Source organism: Lissotriton helveticus, chromosome 11 (genome assembly GCF_964261635.1).
Source record: "Lissotriton helveticus chromosome 11, aLisHel1.1, whole genome shotgun sequence".
NCBI lineage: Eukaryota > Metazoa > Chordata > Amphibia > Caudata > Salamandridae > Lissotriton > Lissotriton helveticus.
Genome location: NC_136072.1, coordinates 1,090,602,867 through 1,090,624,401, shown reverse-complemented (window position 1 = coordinate 1,090,624,401; position 21,535 = coordinate 1,090,602,867). Strand labels below are relative to the sequence as shown.

Sequence of the window (21,535 nt, the reverse complement as noted above, 5' to 3'; positions counted from 1 at the left end):
ATATTCAGCAGGAAATTACCAACACCGAAGTTAATAAAATAAATAAACAAGCATTTACAATGCAACGGTCTCGCCTTTGCAAAAGTTAGCGCTTTTGGCATTGTAAATGACAAATGTTTTATTTATGTGTTGGTTTTGGAAACAGATAAATAAATGGCATTGTCATGAGCAGTAGAGAGTGAGTAGTAGAGAGTGAGTAGTAGAGAGAGTAGTAGAGAGAGTAATAGTGAGTAGTAGAGAGAGTAGTAGTGAGTAGTAGAGAGTGAGTAGAGAGTAGTAAGTGAGTAGTAGAGTGTGTAGTAGAGAGTAGTGAGTGTGTAGTAGAGAGTAGTGAGTGTGTAGTAGAGAGTAGTGAGTGTGTAGTAGAGACTAGTGAGTGTGTAGTAGAGAGTGTGTAGTAGAGAGTGTGTAGTAGAGAGTGTGTAGTAGAGAGTGTGTAGTAGAGAGTGTGTAGTAGAGAGTGAGCAGTAGAGACTAGTGAGTGTGTAGTAGAGTGGTGAGTGTGTAGTAGAGTGGTGAGTGTGTAGTAGAGTGTGTAGGAGAATGTGTAGTAGGGAGTGTAGTAGAGTGTGTAGTAGAGAGTGTGTAGTAGAGAGTAGTGAGTGTGTAGTAGAGAGTGTGTAATACAGAATGTGAAGTAGAGAGATTGAAGTAGAGAGATTGAAGTAGAGAGATTGAGGTAGAGAGATTGAATTAGAGAGATTGAGGTAGAGAGATTGAAGTAGAGAGTGTGGAGTAGAGAGTGTGGAGTAGAGAGTGGAGAGTCTGTAGTAGAGTGTAGTAGAAAGTAGTGAGTGTGTAGTAGAGTAGTAGAGAATGTGTAGTAGAGTAGTAGAGAGTAGTAGAGGGTGTGTAGTAGAGTGTGTAGTAGAGCGTGTGTGTAGCAGAGTGTGTAGTAGAGTGTAGTAGAGTGTGTAGTGTAGAGTGTGTAGTAGAGAGTGTGTAGTAGAGAGTGTGTAGTAGAGAGTGTGTAATGTAGAGTGTGTAATGTAGAGTGTGTAATGTAGAGTGTGTAATGTAGAGTGTGTAATGTAGAGTGTGTAGTAGAGTGTGTAGTAGAGTGTGTAGTAGAGTGTGTAGTAGAGTGTGTAGTAGAGTGTGTAGTAGAGTGTGTAGTAGAGTGTGTAGTAGAGAGTGTAGTAAGTAGTGACTGTAGTAGATAGTGTGTAGTAGAGAGTGTCTAGTATAGAGTGTGTCGAAGAGAGTAGTGGCTGTAGTAGTGAGTGTGTAGTGAGTGTGTAGTAGAGTGTGTAGTAGAGAGTAGTGACTGTAGTAGAGAGTGTGTAGTAGTGTGTAGTAGAGAGTAGTGACTGTAGTAGAGTGTGTAGTACAGTGTGTAGTAGAGAGTAGTGACTGTAGTAGATAGTGTGTAGTAGAGAGTGTCTAGTATAGAGTGTGTCGAAGAGAGTAGTGGCTGTAGTAGTGAGTGTGTAGTGAGTGTGTAGTAGAGAGTAGTGACTGTAGTAGAGAGTGGGTAGTAGTGTGTAGTAGAGAGTAGTGACTGTAGTAGAGTGTGTAGTACAGTGTGTAGTAGAGAGTAGCGACTGTAGTAGAGAGTGTGTAGTAGAGTGTGTAGTAGAGAGTGTGTAGTAGAGTGTGTAGTAGAGAGTAGAGTGCGTAGCAGAGAGTAGTGACTGTAGTAGAGAGTGTGTAGTAGAGTGTGTAGTAGAGAGTGTGTAGTAGAGTGTAGTAGAGAGTAGAGTGCGTAGCAGAGAGTAGTGACTGTAGTAGAGAGTGTGTAGCAGAATGTGTAGTAGAGAGTAGTGACTGTAGTAGGGAGTGTGTAGTAGAGAGTGTGCAGTGATTTGAGTTTTACATCAAATTAAAAACGGTAACGGAACAAACTCATCCTATACATTATTGTGGTAGGTGCCCACGCATATAGGGTTAAATGATGCGTTAGATGCCACAGGTCCCACCAACACGCTTCCTTTATGATAGGAGAATGCCCAACATCGCGGAGATTTGCTCTCTGCTCTTCCCGGATATTTGTATTTTCAAATGTATAATGTTATCCTGCTAAACGAAGACGATGCTCAAACTATAAAAGAAGAGGGTTTCACAGATATGTTAGTCCTTCCGGGCAAACGAAATGAACCAAAGAAAGATCAAGTGACAGTTTAGAGCTCCAAGTGAGTCTTAATAAAATCAGTGTCTGGAACGCATAGCATCAAAAAACGAGCGGGGCATCAAACTGCAGTGTCATTCAATCAAAGCTTCAAGGCTTCTGAGCGCTAGCCGAGAATTATTTTTTGTGAAGCACTAATCACTGTGGAAGGTGCCCCTGCTATCCCAGATGTGAGAAGTCAGTCTGATATGAAAATAAGCAGTATTTGGAATGAATGTATTTGGCAGGGGGAAGGTGGGGCGGCGCAAGACCGTACTGACGAGTGAACAGGAGCCATTTTGTACCGAGTGATTCTGCCTGTGTGCATGTAGACAAACCAGGCAGCAGCATGAGCATGTGATTCGGTAAAATAACAAGCATTTACAATGCAATGGTTTTGCCTTTGTTAAAGTTAGAGCTATTGGCATTGCTCTTGACACTCTGAAGCTCCACTCTGCACTCTGAAGCTCCACTCTGCACTCTGAAGCTCCACTCTGAAGCTCCACTCTGAAGCTCCACTCTGCACTCTGAAGCTCCACTCTGAAGCTCCACTCTGCACTCTGAAGCTCCACTCTGAAGCTCCACTCTGCACTCTGAAGCTCCACTCTGAAGCTCCACTCTGCACTCTGAAGCTCCACTCTGAAGCTCCACTCTGCACTCTGAAGCTCCACTCTGAAGCTCCACTCTGCACTCTGAAGCTCCACTCTGAAGCTCCACTCTGCACTCTGAAGCTCCACTCTGAAGCTCCACTCTGCACTCTGAAGCTCCACTCTGAAGCTCCACTCTGCACTCTGAAGCTCCACTCTGAAGCTCCACTCTGCACTCTGAAGCTCCACTCTGAAGCTCCACTCTGCACTCTGAAGCTGCACTCTGAAGCTCCACTCTGCACTCTGAAGCTCCACTCTGAAGCTCCACTCTGCACTCTGAAGCTCCACTCTGAAGCTCCACTCTGAAGCTCCACTCTGCACTCTGAAGCTCCACTCTGAAGCTCCACTCTGCACTCTGAAGCTCCACTCTGAAGCTCCACTCTGAAGCTCCACTCTGCACTCTGAAGCTCCACTCTGAAGCTCCACTCTGCACTCTGAAGCTCCACTCTGAAGCTCCACTCTGCACTCTGAAGCTGCACTCTGAAGCTCCACTCTGAAGCTCCACTCTGCACTCTGAAGCTCCACTCTGAAGCTCCACTCTGCACTCTGAAGCTCCACTCTGAAGCTCCACTCTGAAGCTCCACTCTGAAGCTCCACTCTGAAGCTCCACTCTGAAGCTCCACTCTGAAGCTCCACTCTGAAGCTCCACTCTGAAGCTCCACTCTGAAGCTCCACTCTGAAGCTCCACTCTGAAGCTCCACTCTGAAGCTCCACTCTGAAGCTCCACTCTGAAGCTCCACTCTGAAGCTCCACTCTGAAGCTCCACTCTGAAGCTCCACTCTGCACTCGGAAGCTCCACTCTGAAGCTCCACTCTGCACTCGGAAGCTCCACTCTGAAGCTCCACTCTGCACTCGGAAGCTCCACTCTGAAGCTCCACTCTGCACTCGGAAGCTCCACTCGGAAGCTCCACTCGGAAGCTCCACTCGGAAGCTCCACTCGGAAGCTCCACTCGGAAGCTCCACTCGGAAGCTCCACTCGGAAGGGGCAAAGATCGGAGCATCACGGAACTAAAACAAATATAAACAAGGCAGTGAGTGCAGCACCGCCTTAGCAGTGGGATAGCAGCCTTGATAACATCGGAGCAGCCCCTGCGCCCGGCCTCAAAACAATAAAGGCAACTCTAGAATGCAGATTTACCTGTATCCCGCAAGTGATGTACGCAGATGGGAAAGAAACAAATAGCAACCTTGGAGAGCTGGCGGGGCAGGCAAACACAGCATCGGGAGACGCAATATAAATAAAATAACAGCTAGTATCAAATTATACAAAAGCCCAACGTAACGAATTGCTCAAAAAAGTCAAACATCATGTGTACATGAAGACGCAATATAAATAAAAAAAAAACCAGCCAACAACAGATTAAAGAAAAGCCCCTCCATAGCGGATCGGTAAATAAACTCCAAACGCATCTGTTTATGCAGCATCACACAACCCACATGCCCGTAATATTAAACAAAAAAGTCCAGAGGCAATAATTATCAAGAAATAAAGATTATTTCAAAGTTACCTTGGCGGGGCTTGCTGGGCTTGCTTGTGTGCTTCCCAGAGAGACAGGAGATTGGGAAACGCGCGCGCGCGGCCGGCGCCGATCGCTTTCCAGAGCGTGCGCGTGACATCTCCTGTCTCCTGGGAAGCATAGCCGATGACTATAGTATCGCGCCTGCGCGATGCGCATATGGCTTCGCCATATGCATCGCAGGCGCGAGACCTAAAAACCGTGCCACCTGGCCAGCCTGGGCCAAACGAACTTCAGAAGAACCTTGCAAACTTTCGAAGGTCTAGTCTAGGATTTCATCTCGTTTCATATGGCATGCTCACAGTGGCATATACACTTGAAACTCATAATATTCTTTATCAAATATACACTGATCACACTCAAATTCACAATCAACGCAACAAACGAGAGACCCCGGTTCAGGGAATGCTGAGAATGCACACCCACAGAGCAGTTGATGAAAGAAAACTCTTCCTTACAGAGCGAAAACAGAAACAGTGATACTAGGAGTGTTGGGCCATAAAAGCTTCTAAGCAAATGGTGTTTGAGCATGGGGGTCACTTCAGACCACAAACGGCGTGCTCACTGGGTATTATTTTTGTACAAAACTTGATTTGCAACATGCCAACAGAGTTACCAAGGATGCCAATCTCCAACTCTCCTTACTCTGTGGATGCAAATTTTAACACCATGATAAACAAAACATTGCAATTACCCTTTCTCATATCGAATCTTGATACCAAATAAGGCCTCATAAAAGAAGAGTACGTGATTTGGTAGAGCCCTCAACTGTCACTCTTCAGGAGGGGACACAGGCATCTAACATAGGAACGTACTCACAGACACTTCCGATAGCACATTCTTCTCAATTTAAATCAGATCCTGGAACAGTTTTAAAAATTGGCCCTGATCTACCAAAAGCATTGCAATGTAAAACTAATGGCACATTAAGTACAATGCCCATATGCCAACCTATCTAATGAACAGGATCAGTCAGTCTCCAACGGCTCCGTCACTGCCATTCCAAACTCCAATACCAAAGAGGTTGGAGAACCATTTCTCAGAGCAATGTCAACTGTGATTTCTCAGATCGGAGCACGAGAAGTAATACTTATAGGTCAAGGAACAGTCAAAACCCTTCACAAAAATGACTCCTTGAACTTCTAGTTCCCGATTCATTTTTTAAAAAACACCCAGCACTGGGGTGTATTTCTATATGCTACATGTGAGCTATTCAAGGCGCCCTTCCCTCCTCATCAAAACCTCCATGCTCATAACTTTCCAACAACAAGCATTTGCAATGCAATAGGTCTCGCATTTGCAAAAGTTTGAGCTATTGGTATTGTAAATGACAAACCTTTTATCTATGTATTGGTTTTGAAAACAGATAAATAAATGGTATTGTCAATTATAATGTCAATTATAATGCCAATAGCTTAAAGTTTTGCATTGTAAATGACAATGCTTTTTATTTATCGTTTTAAAAAACAAATAAACGCATTGTCGTTTATAATAGCAATTGCTCAAACTTGTGTAAATGCGTTTCCCGCAATCTTGCCCATGCCTGAAGCAAATATTTTCTTCATAATCCATTTTTAGGCATGTTTCCCCAACTTTGGTTGCTCGGGCTTCAAAGTATGCACTATCTGTGTATATGAGGGGATTTATTATGTTTTACCTGCAGTGGATGCAGAGATGAGGGATAAGGAAGTCAGACAGGAGGGAGGGATAAGGAAGTCAGACAGGAGGGAGGGATAAGGAAGTCAGACAGGAGGGAGGGATATGGAGGCCATAGCGGAGGGAGGGATATGGAGGTCAGAGAGGAGGGACGTGGAGGTTAGAGAGGAGGGACGTGGAGGTTAGAGAGGAGGGACGTGGAGGTTAGAGAGGAGGGACGTGGAGGTTAGAGAGGAGGGACGTGGAGGTCAGATAGGAGGGACGTGGAGGTCAGATAGGAGGGACGTGGAGGTCAGAGAGGAGGGACGTGGAGGTCAGAGAGGAGGGACGTGGAGGTCAGAGCGGAGGTCAGAGGGATATCGGGGTCAGAAAGGAGGGAGGGATATGGAGAGCCAATCAAGGCTCAGTTTTAAAAACCTTTTCTTACGGACCCTTTCTGCTGCACAGGCTCTGTGTTGTGCAATAATCACATCACATGCCAAATTCAAAGGGATACAGTTTGTTGATAACACAGCGGCAGAAAGAGCCATATTAAAATAACTTAAAGCAGAAAGAAATAACGAAGTTTATTTCCTTTTCAATGCCTCATTCACATTTTAAGCATTTTCCGTGTACATAAGACAGTATAACCTTCAACAGGTTGACACAGGAGGAAAGCCGATATTAATATAAAATATACAAAAGATTATTAAGAGATTACATTCCCCACATCCGGGAGCGGGCACTCGAGACGGGAGCGTTGCTTTGACTGGAGGAAACAGATGAGCAAACGTACGTGTCACCATCTGACTGCAAAGAACAGCGATAACCTTGGCACCCACACGCTGGCTCCCACTTAAAACGTCGCCTTCCTCCTACGTCCCTACAGCGTGTCACAGCCTCCCCTGGGGCGGAGATCCGCCTTCTCATTTAAAAAACCTTTGAAATTTACTGAAAAACCATAGGTTTCAGGGATGTTACAGTTAGAAATTAGCATTTAAAAAGCTTAGAAATTCACCTAAAAAACATAGGTTTCAGGGACGTTTTAGTTAGTTGGAGATTTCACTCATACAAAACCATAGAAATTTGGCCATTATAGTTAGTAGACCCAACTATAACTCATGCCCCCGCAATGCACTGCTGATCGGTTTTGTATTTTGGGGAGCTGCCCATGGTCGGTTGCATGTCTTTCACTTGTTTTTAAATATTTTGCATCTTTGGGTGTAAATGTGACTTTTATGGCTGATCAAAAATCGAATAAAGTTTTATGAACAGAACATCTACGATGGCAGCGGTTGAAGGAAACACTTGTGTGTAGCTGGAAGCGCAGCAGAAAGTGTTGAGGTGGTCAGGCTCCCCTAAGATGAAAACAGGAAGAGACTCTGCAGCTCCACAACCTAAGCCACGTTCAGGTTCTGAGACTCTACCCAGGAGAGCAGTCTGCAGTGATGGCTAGACTCATGGGCGATCTTTTGAGAAATCCTCCATCGAGGATCTACAAGCCAGCTAGACCATGTGGAGATCTTCCAAGCAGCTGGAGGTCAGCTCCTCTCCTTGTGGGAGAGTCCAGCTCCTCTTACCACTCTGGTCATAGCAGTGATACTCAAAGTACGGCCTTGGAGCCGCTTGCGGCCCTCCTGACATTTTCATGCGGTCCCCTGGTCAACAGCTGCACTGGGCTGCTATTAGCTCGACTCAGCACTAGCATAAAAAGAATTTAAGTAAACAGTCAAGCATGTATTTACAGGTTAAAGATAGGAAGTAACTAGGGTATCCTGTACCCTTAACTTTGGGAAGACCTTCATTTTTAAAGACATTCTGCAACAAACGTGTAACAATATGATAGTCTCGTCAAAATATGTATTGCATTAACATGCAGAACGGTTTCACCTTAGAACATCACATTATATCAGTGCATTGAGAAGTATTTCTTAAAAGTGATTTTTTCAAACATTTATTCATAAACATTCATGCTAGTCCGTTATTGGTACCCTCTGGGTTGCCCGGGTTGCTTTTATACGTTGGCAACATTGTAGTTCAGTGCTTCTCAACCTTTTGACTTCTGGGGATCCCCTATTAATCATTATTAGAACGCAGGACCCTCCCCGCCCCCAAATAATTATCAAAGCCCAGGGACCCCTCACTGAGTCATGACTGCTAGCCAAGGGCCCCAGCCTAAGCACTGTTGAGGATTTTAACCACAAAACAATACATAACAAAACATTCAAACAAATACACAAAGGATGGCGCATTTTATTTAATTTGCAAACACAAGTAAAAAAAATAATAATGTTAATATGAAGGTTATCACTTTTCTAAATTCATTTGAAGCCAATCATCCATACTATATTCGATTTGATGCACCTGCACTGCTCCCACAAATCAATCTGAAGATACCAATTTAATTTTTAGTCTCCAATTTCAAATTCCTTCACATATACAGTACATTTTACAGGTGTACATTTAGCTTCTTTATATACACTTTATTAATCTGTTAATATTATTTCATTTTCAAGGTAGTTGTGGACCCTCTAAGGAGGCTTTGCAGACCCCCAGGGGTCCCCGGACCACAGTATGGGAGCCACTGTTGTATTTTTAAACTAAGCACAGGAGATGATTTCTTACAGCGCATAACCTGAAGTCGCGTATTTCAAGGTCCTCGGATATGTCATAATGTAGGAAAAGGAGGGACCATAAAATACAACAATTGTCTAGGATCACACAAATTGTTGGTCAATTGGGTAGGCCGAGATTGATCCCAGATGTTTTACAGTGTGCAATTTAACCACTTGATGCACTTGCTTCGCTTCCCCTGCACCAACCTGACCCAACTCCCCACCCCACAACAACCACCCTACTGGCATAAATGCAGCACTCGGTGACACCACAGAACAAATGTTGTGGCCCCTGCAAAAACGTTTTCTAGTACCCATGATTCATAGCAACGAGATATTCCCGAGGGTCCAGTTTCCCACAAGCAATAAGGGTAACATCCACAATTAAATCGCCACCCCCTAGGAAACATCTGTTCTACATTTACGCTAATGAACTACTCGAAGTCAAGATACTTTTCAAGTTACTGGCTCGTGGGGGCATTATTTCCCCAACGTTGGGGGCAGAGACGCGAATCCTGAGACACATCTGTCTGCTATGCTCGCAGGTCGAAGCCTTCCTCATATCAGGAGCAAGTCCATCTCGTTTCTTTGTCTAGGGTACACCCCCCTTCCCTCCCCGCCTGATGTGAGGGGGCACTATCTCTAAAGCAATAATAGTGATTTTCCCCTACTTTTCTTGCTACTTGGCAAGTTGCCAGAAAGCGGATGGGCTTAACGGTCAGTACAGTTCCGATCAGGACTGTACAACTAGCGCTGCGATGCCATACTAATGGACAACTGTGTGCTATATAAACGGAAAACAACAAAAGGCAGCATCTCAGAATGAATGTTGTTGTACAGCAGCGCTGAGAGTGGAGTCTCAGGTGGGCGCTCCACATTTTGGCTAAATGGGGAACCGAGGTACAGCTGAGGGTGTGCCACAGATCACACAATTTGGGTAAGTACAGAAGTTGGGCATCGAAATGCTGCTGTGCTCGTTTCTCCCTGCACTGAGGCACTGTTTTTGATGGAAGATCGGCCTTGGGCAAGGATGGCAAGTCCCTCCATGTTACCAGGAACACGAGGCTCTCGCCTTGCGCTCCTGTGTTGTAAATCAGTGTGTGAGGTCAGCTGTATCAATTGAAATGGAGTAGGGCTACAAGTCCCAGAACACATTAGTTTGTTAAATGAAAACCAAGGACTGGAGCTGTGTTCCATTGGTGGCCTGGAATCCCCTGGAAACCACAATTTCAGCACATATGCAACACTTGATCTTACACACTGATAAAAACTTCACATTCTTCAGTTAGTCAGGCATTTCCTATCGATAATGTGGGTGTCACACAGCACGGCGTACATACATTAACAGATGCAATCGCTTCGTAGCACTATGGCGCTACTCTCAAGAGCCACACAACTCGGCGTTCAACAGGTAGCAAGTGGTGAAAAGGAGCCAGGGCGAGGCCGCGCGCTCCTCCCCTGCACCGCTCGAGGGCTGGCAGTCATAACAAGGCTTACCGCAGAGAATCCTTGGAGGTGAAGTAAGCCGGAACCGTGAAGAGTCCGCCCATCCTATGCAGTCCCTGCGCCTCGCAGGCATGGCGCCCGCCGCGGCCTCAGGGTCCAGGGGTCATCATGGCATCCACCGGGCTCTCCGCCCGGGTCATCTCACCGGGCCCAGGGCCAGGCAGCCTCCTGCTGTGCTCATCCGCTATACGGCCATCCTCCGTGCTGGGCTCACCTGCCCGGGGGCAGCAAGGCGGCTGGGCTCACCTGCCCCAGGTCACGCGCCCAGCCAGGCCTCACCTGCCCCGGGTCAGGCACTTCGCTGATGATAACTGAGCCACTCCAAGGATGCCAAATGTCCCAGGTCAGGCACCCAGTGGTCTCGCCTGCTCCAGATTCAGCCACTGCTCCGCTCGCTCAGCCCAGGTCCGGCACTCGGGTGATGTCACGTGACTCGGTCCCAGCTGATTCAGGTCCCGCCCGCGCTAGACTCACCTGCCCCAGGTTAGAACCCCCGGGGGAACTCGGGGAAGTTACCTGCGCAGGTCTGGCCACAGCAGGTATGGGCCCGCGGTGTGCCGGGGCCAGGGCATCTCTTCAGGTGCGTGTACAGAGGCGGGGCCTCGGGCGAGGAGGGGCCTTACCCGGAGGAGGGAGGGGAGAGCCGAGACATACCTGCGGAAACACAATACCACCCGCAAACCCGACGAGCGAGACGGCCCAGCCCGGGCTTACCCTGCGAGAGGACCCGCGGCCTCTCCGGGCAAGAGCAACCCGAGAAGGGCGACGAGGGATTAGGGCAGATCCGGAGAACACCTGGGAGAAGGTGCGGTATCCGCAATCCAGCGCCACGAGGGGTGGGAGAGGCGCTGCGGGGGAACCAGGGGGCGCGGCAGGCAGCACAGTGCAGCAAGCCATCCGAGACAACTGCACCAGGACTCTGCAGGCACCAGGTGTAAAGGTAGTATTGTTTCTTGTTGGTAATAAATATCAGGAAACGATGTTGAAGTTGTTAAGTAAGGTTTATTACCTTAATTAAAGAGCACACCACAGGAGCACATCCGTACGCAGCAAACTCCAACTGAAGAAGTCGCAGACTCACAGTTGAAGTCCACAGGTAAGGAGTGTCACGAGGAATGCGTCTCTTGAAAGAAAACACTCTTCAAGAGACGCGCGTGAAGAAACACATAACATTAGAATATAGTACACGTGAACATTGAGAATACTTACGAAACTCTAAGAACTCTACATCTCCTCCCTCCTCACCAAATAAAAGAACAGAAAGAAAGCTTAACTATAATAAATAAAACCTAATTAAAATAATAATCTCTAAAACGAGTGGGAAAGGAGCAGTTCCTATGAGTTCTAGAAGTACTATTAGAAACATGAGTAACGGTGGATGAACAAGTAGTTTCATCATTCTCAACATTGTTAGGAATAGGAAGTGAAACTTCCAGCGAAGGTGAAACTTCTTCATTTGAATGTTTCTTTTCCTTATGTGTAAATGTCATTTAATAACATGTATCAATCCATCTATGTAATTGAAGCTTTTTCTGTAATGTTTTTCCTTTGTTTTATCCTAAATTCTCAATAAAAAGGATTTGAAATAAAAAAAAAAAAGAAATTTGGGTGACTTGAGAAGAAGAAGTAGCATCATTAGAAGCTGGAAGTTCCAACTGTGGCAAATCAAGAAAAGAACAAGAATGAATACCATTCTCACTTTTGGTTCTGAGGATGCTCTTAGCTTGTTCAGAAGTTAGCTTAACAAGTGAACGTTTATTTCGCCATCCTCTTTTATCCAAAAATAAAGAACCTTTTGACACTTTAAGTACCTGGGTAGGAAGTGAAAACTTAGATAGGCCTTTCTTAACTCTATCCATGGACTTAAACATGACCCAATCACCTACTATAAATATTTCAGGGGTAGAAACAACTTTGGCATTAAAATTTCGTCTTTGTACAGCTTGTTGTTTCTCAACATTACTCTTAAGAATTAATTTGTCAGAACAGGCTAGACAACTAGAATTTTCTGAAATCATATTTTTGATCCAGGAGGGACAAATAGTACCATGTGGGTTCCTTTTTTTAAGTAATCTGAAAGCTGATATGCCAGTGGTGGAGTGTGGGGTAACTAAGTATGCCCAAACCTTTTCTCTTAGGAAAACCTCAACATTTTCTTTACAAGAATGAGCAGTCTGAATGCCCTCTTTTAAAAATCGGTTCATGCGTTCAATTAAACCATTTGACATGGGGGAATAAAGGGCTACTCTCAAGTGTTTGACATCAAACTTCTTCAAGAATTCCTCCATAACATTAGAGCAAAAATGCGAACCATTGTCACTGACAATTTCCTTGGGGGGTCCTTCCATTCTAAAAATCCTCTGTAAGAATCTCATGGCTGAAATAGAATCTGGGTTGGTACAAAAATCAAAGTCAAACCACTTGGAGTAATAGTCTACAACAGAGACAATGTAGCGTTGAGATTGAGGAAGAATCTCAAAGGGTCCGGAAAAATCAATGGCCAATTTGACCCAAGGTTCATCAGGAATGGGAACATTATGTAATGATAAATTCTGCAATTTCCAATGTTTATCAGAAGCTAGGCAAGTGCTACATGCATCAATCCAATCATTAACATTCCTTTCCATGGCTGGCCACCAAAAATGTTCTTTTAATTTGCGTGAGGTCCCGTCTACACCCAAATGACCTTGATGTGCTGTAATAAATAATTTTTTGCGTAAAATTAAAGGTGGAACACATCGATCGCCCCTAAAAATGATCCCATTGACAATTGTTAATTCTTCAGAAACTTGTGCAAAGGACTTCAAAGAAGCAGGAAGAGAACGAATTCTGGGCCAGCCTGAAATTATTAAATTCTTCACAGTTATAAGAGTTTCATCCTCAGCATAATATTTGAACCAATCCTCCTCGGAAATAGAGAGAGGGGAGAGAATTAAATCCTCCAAGGAAGTAACAACGCACTCAATGTCATCTCCAAGAACATCATTATTATTTTCTAAAGGTAACCTTGAAAGAGTATCGGTTCTCATGTTTTTGCCTCCAGCAATGTGGTGAATACTGAAATTGAAGTCATGTAATTTGGAAAGGATTCTCACTAACCTCGAAGAGGCTTTACCAGTGCCATTTCCATTTAAGAGATGTATTAAAGGTTTGTGATCAGTGTATAATAAAAAATGAGAACCCCAAATGTAGACTTTAAATTTTTCTACAGCCCAAACACAACCTAGGGCTTCCTTTTCAATGGTGCTGTAATTATGTTCAGCATTGCTGAGTGATTTTGATGCAAAACCAATGGTATGTTCTACAGAACCATTCCATTGACAAAGAACAGCACCTAGACCTTTCTGACTAGCGTCCACGTAAATGCCACATTTAAGGCCTGGTGTAAAGGATGATAGAGCTGGAGAATTTATAATGACTTTCTTAATGTTATTGAAAGCTAAATCTGCCTCATCATTCCACAAAAATGAGATATCTTTTTTTATTAAAATCCTAAGGGGTTGAACTAATTGAGAATAATTCATGACAAATCTTGAGTAATATTCGGTGAGACCAAGAAATGATCTCAACGTATCTTTGTTGTTTGGAATGGGTACATTTTGAATGGCCTGAGTGAGGGAAAGTTTGGGTTTGATACCCATGTTGGAAATGGAATGACCTAAGTAGTCTAATTCTTCCACAAAGAACTTGCACTTATTTTTTACCAAGAGTGATCCCAACTTCACTGAAGCGAGATAGTACAATGCGTACATCCTTAATATGTTCATTAACGTTCTTGGAATGGATTAAAACATCATCTTGATATGCTTGCACACCCTTAATATTACGTAAAACGCTGTCCATACATTTTTGAAAAACACTTGCGGCACTTGCTAAACCAAAAGGGAGTCTCAGATATTTAAAGGCTCCAAACGGAGTAATAAATGTGGTGAGTTCGGATGAACATTTGGTCAGGGGAATTTGGTGGTATGCACTCCTTAAATCTAAGAGCGTAAACAATTTGGACTCAGCAATTCCGGTGAGAAGTTCTTGAATTCTGGGTAAGGGGTAATCGTCGATTAAAATATTCTGATTTAATGATCGAAGGTCGGCACACAAACGGATGCTAGAATCTTTTTTTTTTTAACGACCACGATAGGACTGACCCATAAAGATGAATCAACAGCTTCAATTATCTTCTCATCTACCATTTTCAATAGTATCTTTTTTAAATCATCTCTCACATTGAGAGGAACATTTCTCAATTTGTGAATTACTGGGATAGCATTGGGTTTGAGTCGAATGCGATGCTCATAGTTCTTGATCATACTGACAGAATCATTAAAGACTTCAGGGAAATCTGAAATGATTTTGTTAACTATTCCTACATCAATGAAATTAACAAAGGACACATCACATTGTTCATTTATCTGAACAGGACAATCAGATCCAGGGACAAGTTTGAGACCCATTTTGGCAAGATCTTGCCACCCAATAATGCATTTCCCATCAGTCGCAACATAGACTTTTGTATGTATACATCTGCCCAAACAAGTTACACTAGTAATAAAGAAACCCCACATTTCAATGCTTTTCCCAGCATATGCTTTTGGTATGATATCCAATGGTTCAAGAGTAATTCTGGAGGACCAATGAGTATTGAACAGTAGTTCAGATATAATGGTAACGGGGGCACCTGAATCCGCCATCATGTTGATTGTTAAATGATCAACAATTACCTAGCAAGTCGGATCTTTTGCGTGTCCTGAACCATTGGAATTAACCATACATATAGAAACTGAATGAATAGAAAGAATTTCTTTTTCAATCAAATTTCTATTAGGAGTAACGATTTCAATAGTATTAATAGTAGTATTTTTCATTTCAGAGTCAATAAATTGAATGTCATCAGAGTTTTCACCTGTAAAGCAAGATATGTTATTAATTTGAGAACTTTTTCGGTTACGACAAACAGATTGAAAATGTCCAATTTTTTGACAAAAAGTGCACTTTTTTCCTTGAGCTGGACAAATTGGGCTGTTACTTAAGTGTGCTTTAGAACCACAACGAAAACAAAAGGTATTTGTTCTCCTTTGAAATGGTTTCTGAAAAGGCTTATTTCTAGTATAAACAGCATTAATATTTAAATCAGGTTGAGGAAATGAATTGGCTTCAGTAATACATTTGGAAGATACAATTGATCTTTCGATACCCTTAGCTATTTCTAAAACTTCAGATAAAGTAGGGTCTCTGCAACTCAATATTCTCTCTTGAATCTTCTTGTGACAGCAATTATATACAAACTGGTCTCTTAAAGCAGTTTCTAGATAAGTTCCAAAACTGCACTCAGCAGCGAGGTTTCTCAAAGCAGAAATAAATTCTTCAATAGATTCATCCTGTTCTTGACGTCTTTTCATGAAATTAAAGCGTTCAAGTATAACACTAGGTTGTTCAAGGAATTTCCTTTTCAATTTTAAAATTGCAGCGGAGTATTCATTAATATCACCTCCACCAGTAGAAGATGGAAGAGGATTGGGTAAATTGTTAAAAATTTGTCTGCCTTCTTTACCCAAATTGCTATAAAGTATTGCCAGTTTCCTCTTAGGAGAGTATTCGTCAGCTCCTATGGCGATTAAATAACTTTCAAAGTTTTGAAACCAATGTCTCCAAGGTTCTTTAGGCTTTCCAGGTACTGGTAGAAAATAATTTAAAGTAACTATCTGCTGGTTCGTGGCCATGTTGTTTATAATTAAGTACCAATGAAGAATTGTAAAGTCAGGTTTGTAAAATTTTAAATTTGTTGAAAAACTGTTTGACTATTCCTTTAAAAACTCTTTATAAGACATAAAATTCAATGTAATTCTTTCAAAACCGCTCACCGTAAGTCTTTTATAAGGTTAATTGAGGTTGTTTCCTTTCCGACTCTTACGATCGGTAAATCGTTGTTATGGTAACCAGAAAACAATCCAATATGGCCTCCAAGCGTAGCTACGCTCCTGCACGCATGCGCGATGACGTATGCTCGAGACGAGATGACAATCTCGCTCACGTCATGAGTGACGCGCAACGGGGTTCGTCAGGAATTGAAGAAAGGCATAAAATTATGCAAAATCCTGATGAGACGACCAAAAAGCGGCGGATTTTTTCGTAGTAGAGCTTGAAGAGGTCTTGAAGAAGGCGGTGAGGTTTAGGCGGGATCGTGCAAGGTAGGTGATGTGCTCTTTTTTGACCAAAATTGTCCTCGTCGCCAAATGTAAAGGTAGTATTGTTTCTTGTTGGTAATAAATGTCAGGAAACGATGTTGAAGTTGTTAGGTAAGGTTTATTACCTTAATTAAAGAGCATACCACAGGAGCACATCCGTACGCAGCAAACTCCAACTGAAGAAGTCGCAGACTCACAGTTGAAGTCCACAGGTAAGGAGTGTCACGAGGAATGCGTCTCTTGAAAGAAAACACTCTTCAAGAGACGCGCGTGAAGAAACACATAACATTAGAATATAGTACACGTGAACATTGAGAATACTTACGAAACTCTAAGAACTCTACACCAGGTGATGCCACCTCACCAGGACAACTAATCCCAGGCTTTATGGGAGCTGTTAACATTCTTTAACAAGCATTGGCATAGCTAATGGATGTCTCTTTGGGGACCTTATACGTGTTTAGCCAAAGTTATTGGCTTTTGCCAGTGTCTTAGGCCAGGGAGTAGAGCATTGTGGCAGCGGTAAAAGTTATAATAAAAAAAAGTGTTAAGCATTATGATTACCTTTCTATATTACCAAGAAGATATTATACACAACTGAACCACCAGTTTAAACAAGCATTGGCACAGCCAATAGGTCTCGCTTTTGGGACCTTATAAGTATTTAGTTATGGAGCACAATATCCTTGGTGCAACAACTCCAACCGTTGCATGGCTAAACACTTATAAGGTCTCAAAGGCGAGACCTATTGGCTATGCCAATGCTTGTTTAACTAGATGTGGGAATAAACTTTGCATAGCTCCCCATAATATAAGAGAAATATGTGACGTTCTGAGTGGTTTACCATGCACTTTAGCACATCGCTAATTCAGATGAGCATGAGCTTCAGCCAGAGAACACCTACCTGAGTGCCACTGACCTGACTTGGAGCCTGATCAGTGCAAGAGTGCTGACAGCAGGGCACAAGTCCTACAAAAAGAAGTGGGGGGACTGACCAAGTAAGACAATATGCAAATGACGTCATGACTTCATGACGTATGCGACTATCTGGGTCACAGATGGACCCATCCGGTTTTATTCAGTCTTTAGATGGGTTCTTTCAAAAGACCTGGATGCGACCTCTTTGTTAGCAAGTTGTGGAAGAATAAAACTCATCTCCCTTTCACTAATACACTACTGGCGTCTGTGGGGCCCAACTTCTTGGCAGGGGGGACGGCGTCTACCCTGTGAAAAGAGTGGGGGGACGCAGTGTACCTGCGTGTACCCCCGACTCGTGCCCTGGCTGACAGCATCCATTGGTGGTGACTTTCATAAATTATTAGACCAAGATACCTTTAGGCCATAGTTGGGCACCACTAAGAGTTAGATAAGCCAGTGCTTTCCCACTCTCTCCTTCAGCTGCAGTTGCCACCTTTTCCTAAAGGAGGACATCAGTGTGGCAACTAATGTATGCAATTGATTGCAATCTGGTCACTGCAAGGTTGATTGTACATGGGTGGCCCGGGACAGGCCGATATGTCTGAGCGAGTGAATGAGTAACTAAATGACTGTCATGTGTGCAGAGGAGTGCACAGCGTACTCAACAGGGAATGGATGCCACGTTTATATCCAGCGCAGTGCAGAATGGTCATTCTAAGGGGGCAGAAACACATTGATATAGGTCGTGGATAAAACTATAGGCCTTTCTAGAGTTTGTTTAATCCGGTGATCTAGCAATGTCTGAAATGGAACAGATCAACATATTGAAAAGAAGCAGATTACAATGTGCATGTTTACCCGTACCTAGCACATCAATGGTGGTTCTTTCAAAATATCAGTACCCAGTCCATGCTTCCCACATAGGGCCTCATTATAAGAGCCCTTTATAATTCTGATATACATACATTAAAATTACGAGTTTTGGCGATTTTATTTCACCTGGTGAATATTGGCTGTGATAGCATCCACATACACTTTTCGGCAGGTCAAAACTGGTGAAATTTATTGGTAGAAATATGCCTGGAAAATACGAGACATGCAGATTTTAGTGCAGTGAACACAAAAATCCACGTTCTGCTGCAACTTTAAGGCGAAACTTGTGCTAGGCGATAATTACTGTACTTTATAAAAAACAAATCCTCGTATGTTATTTTATTGAGTGCGATAATTATCGCACGGGACGCGCGGCCCCTTGAAGCTCATGAAATAACTCCAATTACAGCATGTTTCAGATGGCTTGTCCCTCACTCTCCGACCCTTGCTTTCAGCAGCGTGGGATTGTAGTTTGTGGGCATCTTTCATCTTGTCATGGCCATTCTTACATTAAAGAAAACTTGTTTGCAGACAGTTGCAGAGTACCCTATTATTGTCAAAGTCTATTACCTTAACTCATGCATGCTAATGTAGGTCTGCGATTATTTAATTTGATGAATACGGAGAGATGCAGATTTTAGTGTAGTGAAAACAAAAATCCACGTTCTGCTGCAATTTTACGGCAAAACTTGTGCTAGGCGATAATTACTGTACTTTATAAAAACCAAAGGCCTCAGTATGTTATTTTATTGAGTGCGATAATTAGCACATGGGACGCGCAGCTCCTCGATGCTCATGAAATAACTCCGATCGCATCATGTTTCAGATGGCTCGTCCCTCACTCTCCGACCCCTGCTTTCAGCAGCGTGGGATTGTAGTTTGTGGGCATCTTTCATCTTGCCATGGCCATTCTTACATTAAAGAAAACTTGTTTGCAGACAGTTGCAGAGTACCCTATTATTGTCAAAGTCTATCACCTGAATTCTTGCAGGCTAATGTATGTCTGCGATTATTTCATTTGATGTTCGCAAGTATTAACATTTATTAACAAAACAAGCACTTTCACGGCCGGGAAAGTCTAAGTAAAGGCCAGCAATGCGGAGGAAGAGATAAGAAAGGCAGATGGTGGCTGAACGCAAGCTTGAGGCCAGGAAAAGCTGGTGGGTAGCACTTTGAAAACCCCCCTACTAAAAGTCGAGCAAGCAGCGCATGCGCTGCTCTAGGCTCAACCTTAAACAGTATTAACATAAAAATGTCTTCTAGTTGTTTTGTCCGTGCAATGCTGGCAACTTCTTCCCGGCTGATCGAATGCTCATTTGTTATAATTTTTTACTGTGTTATGGAGGGGGTGGGACATAAACAACGTGGAAGTGGAGGTTGAGAAATAGTACCTGAATTACAACACGCTCAGCAGACGGACACGAGGGGAGATTCAACAGATGCCATATTCCGTGGGTGGACTGACATGGTGCTAAGTGATACTGAGGTGGTGTGCTGGTGCAGGGGTGATGCTCAGGTGATGCTGAGGTGGTGCTGAGCTGTTGCTGGAATGGTGCTTCGTTGGTGCTAAATTGATGCGGAGGTGGTGGCGTGTTGATGCTGTGCTGGTGCTCAGGTGGTGCTGTGCGTATGCTGAGGTGGTATTGAGCTGCTGCTGAAGTGGTGGTGCGCTGATGCAGAGGTGGTGCTGTGATGTTTGGTAGTGCTCTGGTGGTTCTGTGGCCGAGCAAGGCGGAGTTGGTGCTGAGGTGATGTTATGTTGTGTTATGTTATATTTATTTTTATATAGCGCGCGGCGACTCAAAAAGAGTATCCCGGCGCTTTAGCAGCGAGACCTAAGACGAGATAACATAACACAGCAGTAAAACAAAGAAGGGGAGCTCAGAAAAAAAGGGAACAGAGCCTATAAAGTAAACAACCAGGTCTTTAGACCCTTCCTAAAAGCAAGTAGACTGGTGGCGCCCCGAAGTGTCAGCGGCAAAGAGTTCCACAGCTGTGGTGCCAGCAGTCCAAAGGAGCGACCCCCAATGCGAGCTCTTTTCACACGTGGCACCACCGCCAAGAACTGTGACTCCGATCTGAGAGCGCGGGCCGGATGATAAAAGGCCAGTCTCCTTTGGAGGTACTTCGCGCCCCCGGCATGGAGGGCTTTATAAGCCAGAGTCAGCGCTTTAAAGATGATCCGCTTGCGGATAGGCAGCCAATGTAAGGCCTGCAAGAGACCCGCAACACTGGCTCGCCTATTTAAGCCATAGATGGCTCTAGCCGCAGCGTTCTGCGCGACCTGGAGCCGCTGCAGCAAATACTCTTGCAGGCCCAGGTAGAGGACGTTAGCATAATCCAGCCTGGACCCGATCAAAGCCTGCACGGTCAGTTTCCGATGTTCTTCCGATAAAAGGGGTAGAAACTTCCTCAGCACCTTGAGGAGGCCAAAGCAGGTACCCGTCACCCCCAAGATCTGGGCTCTCATCGTCAGGCCCTTGTCCATCTTGACCCCCAAGTTCTTAGCAACTAAAGATGGACGGGATGGTGGAAACATGTTGGTAGGCCACCAAGTTTGCCAGTCAGGATCCGACGCACACCCGAAGAAGAGAACTTCAGACTTCTCAGAATTGCATTTGAGGCCACTCAGATGAAACCATCTAAAGACAGCCTCAAGGCAATCCCGGGTGCTCTCTCCATTAAAATCTCCTCCACTCTTACAAGAGAAGAGGAGCTGAGTGTCGTCAGCATAGGACACGATCCGGGCCCCGAAAGACTCCGCCAATGCCGCCAGAGGGGTCATAAAGATGTTAAAGAGGGTCGGGCTCAAAATAGAGCCCTGCGGGACCCCGACACCCAATGGCGGCATGACAGCAGAGTCCGGGGAGACCCAGACCGTTTGTCGGCGGTCAGCTAGAAATGATGAAAACCAGCTGAGCACCGTCCCCCTTAGGCCAATCTCATAGAGTCTAGAGAGGAGGCCCTCATGGGGAACGGTGTCAAAGGCCGCCGACAAGTCCAACATGACCAGCATGGCCTTGCCCCCAGAGTCCAGTACCCCTTTAATGTCTTCCGACACCTTCAGGAGCGCTGTCTCTGTACTGAGGTTTGGACGAAAGCCCGATTGAGTGGCATGCAGAATCTCGTGCGATTCCAGAAAATTGGAGAGCACCGTTTGTATGTGCTTCTCCAGGATTTTCATAAGGGCTGGCAAGAGAGAGATCAGTCTATAATTGACCAATGCCGCAGGGTCGAGACCAGGCTTCTTCAGCAGGGGGATGACCATTGCCTGCTTCCATGCTTGCGGAACCAGACCCTGGCTCAACGAGAGGTTCAAAAGTGGATTGACCAGTGGATTTAAAGCTTCCGCTATTTTTGATAGAAACTTAGCCGGGCAGGGGTCCAAGGGCGATCCAGTTTTAAGCGTGCCCATAAGCCCTAAGGAAGCAGAGGCTGAAATAGGGGGGAAGATTGCCAGCATCGGGCTGCCCTGATGTTGAGTTGGTGCTGCGCTAATGCCGACGTGGTGCTGCAGAAGCAATAAACATGTAA

General features: G+C 44.4%; 1 protein-coding gene across 2 annotated transcripts in view; it reads right to left on the bottom strand.

Moving 5' to 3' along the window:
- The window catches only part of LIMK2 (LIM domain kinase 2), a 313,781-nt gene that overhangs the window by 195,745 nt on the left and 96,501 nt on the right, over positions 1 to 21,535 (bottom strand). Inside the window, exon 1 of one of the 2 annotated variants that reach the window (XM_078667710.1) lies at positions 10,019 to 10,629. The exons of the other annotated variant lie outside the window; for it this stretch is intronic. Within the exon in view, the coding sequence (XP_078523836.1) occupies positions 10,019 to 10,071 (53 nt within the window). The 5' untranslated portion in view covers positions 10,072 to 10,629. Of the gene's footprint in view, positions 1 to 10,018; positions 10,630 to 21,535 lie in introns of those variants that run through there. 2 annotated transcript variants of the gene reach the window in all.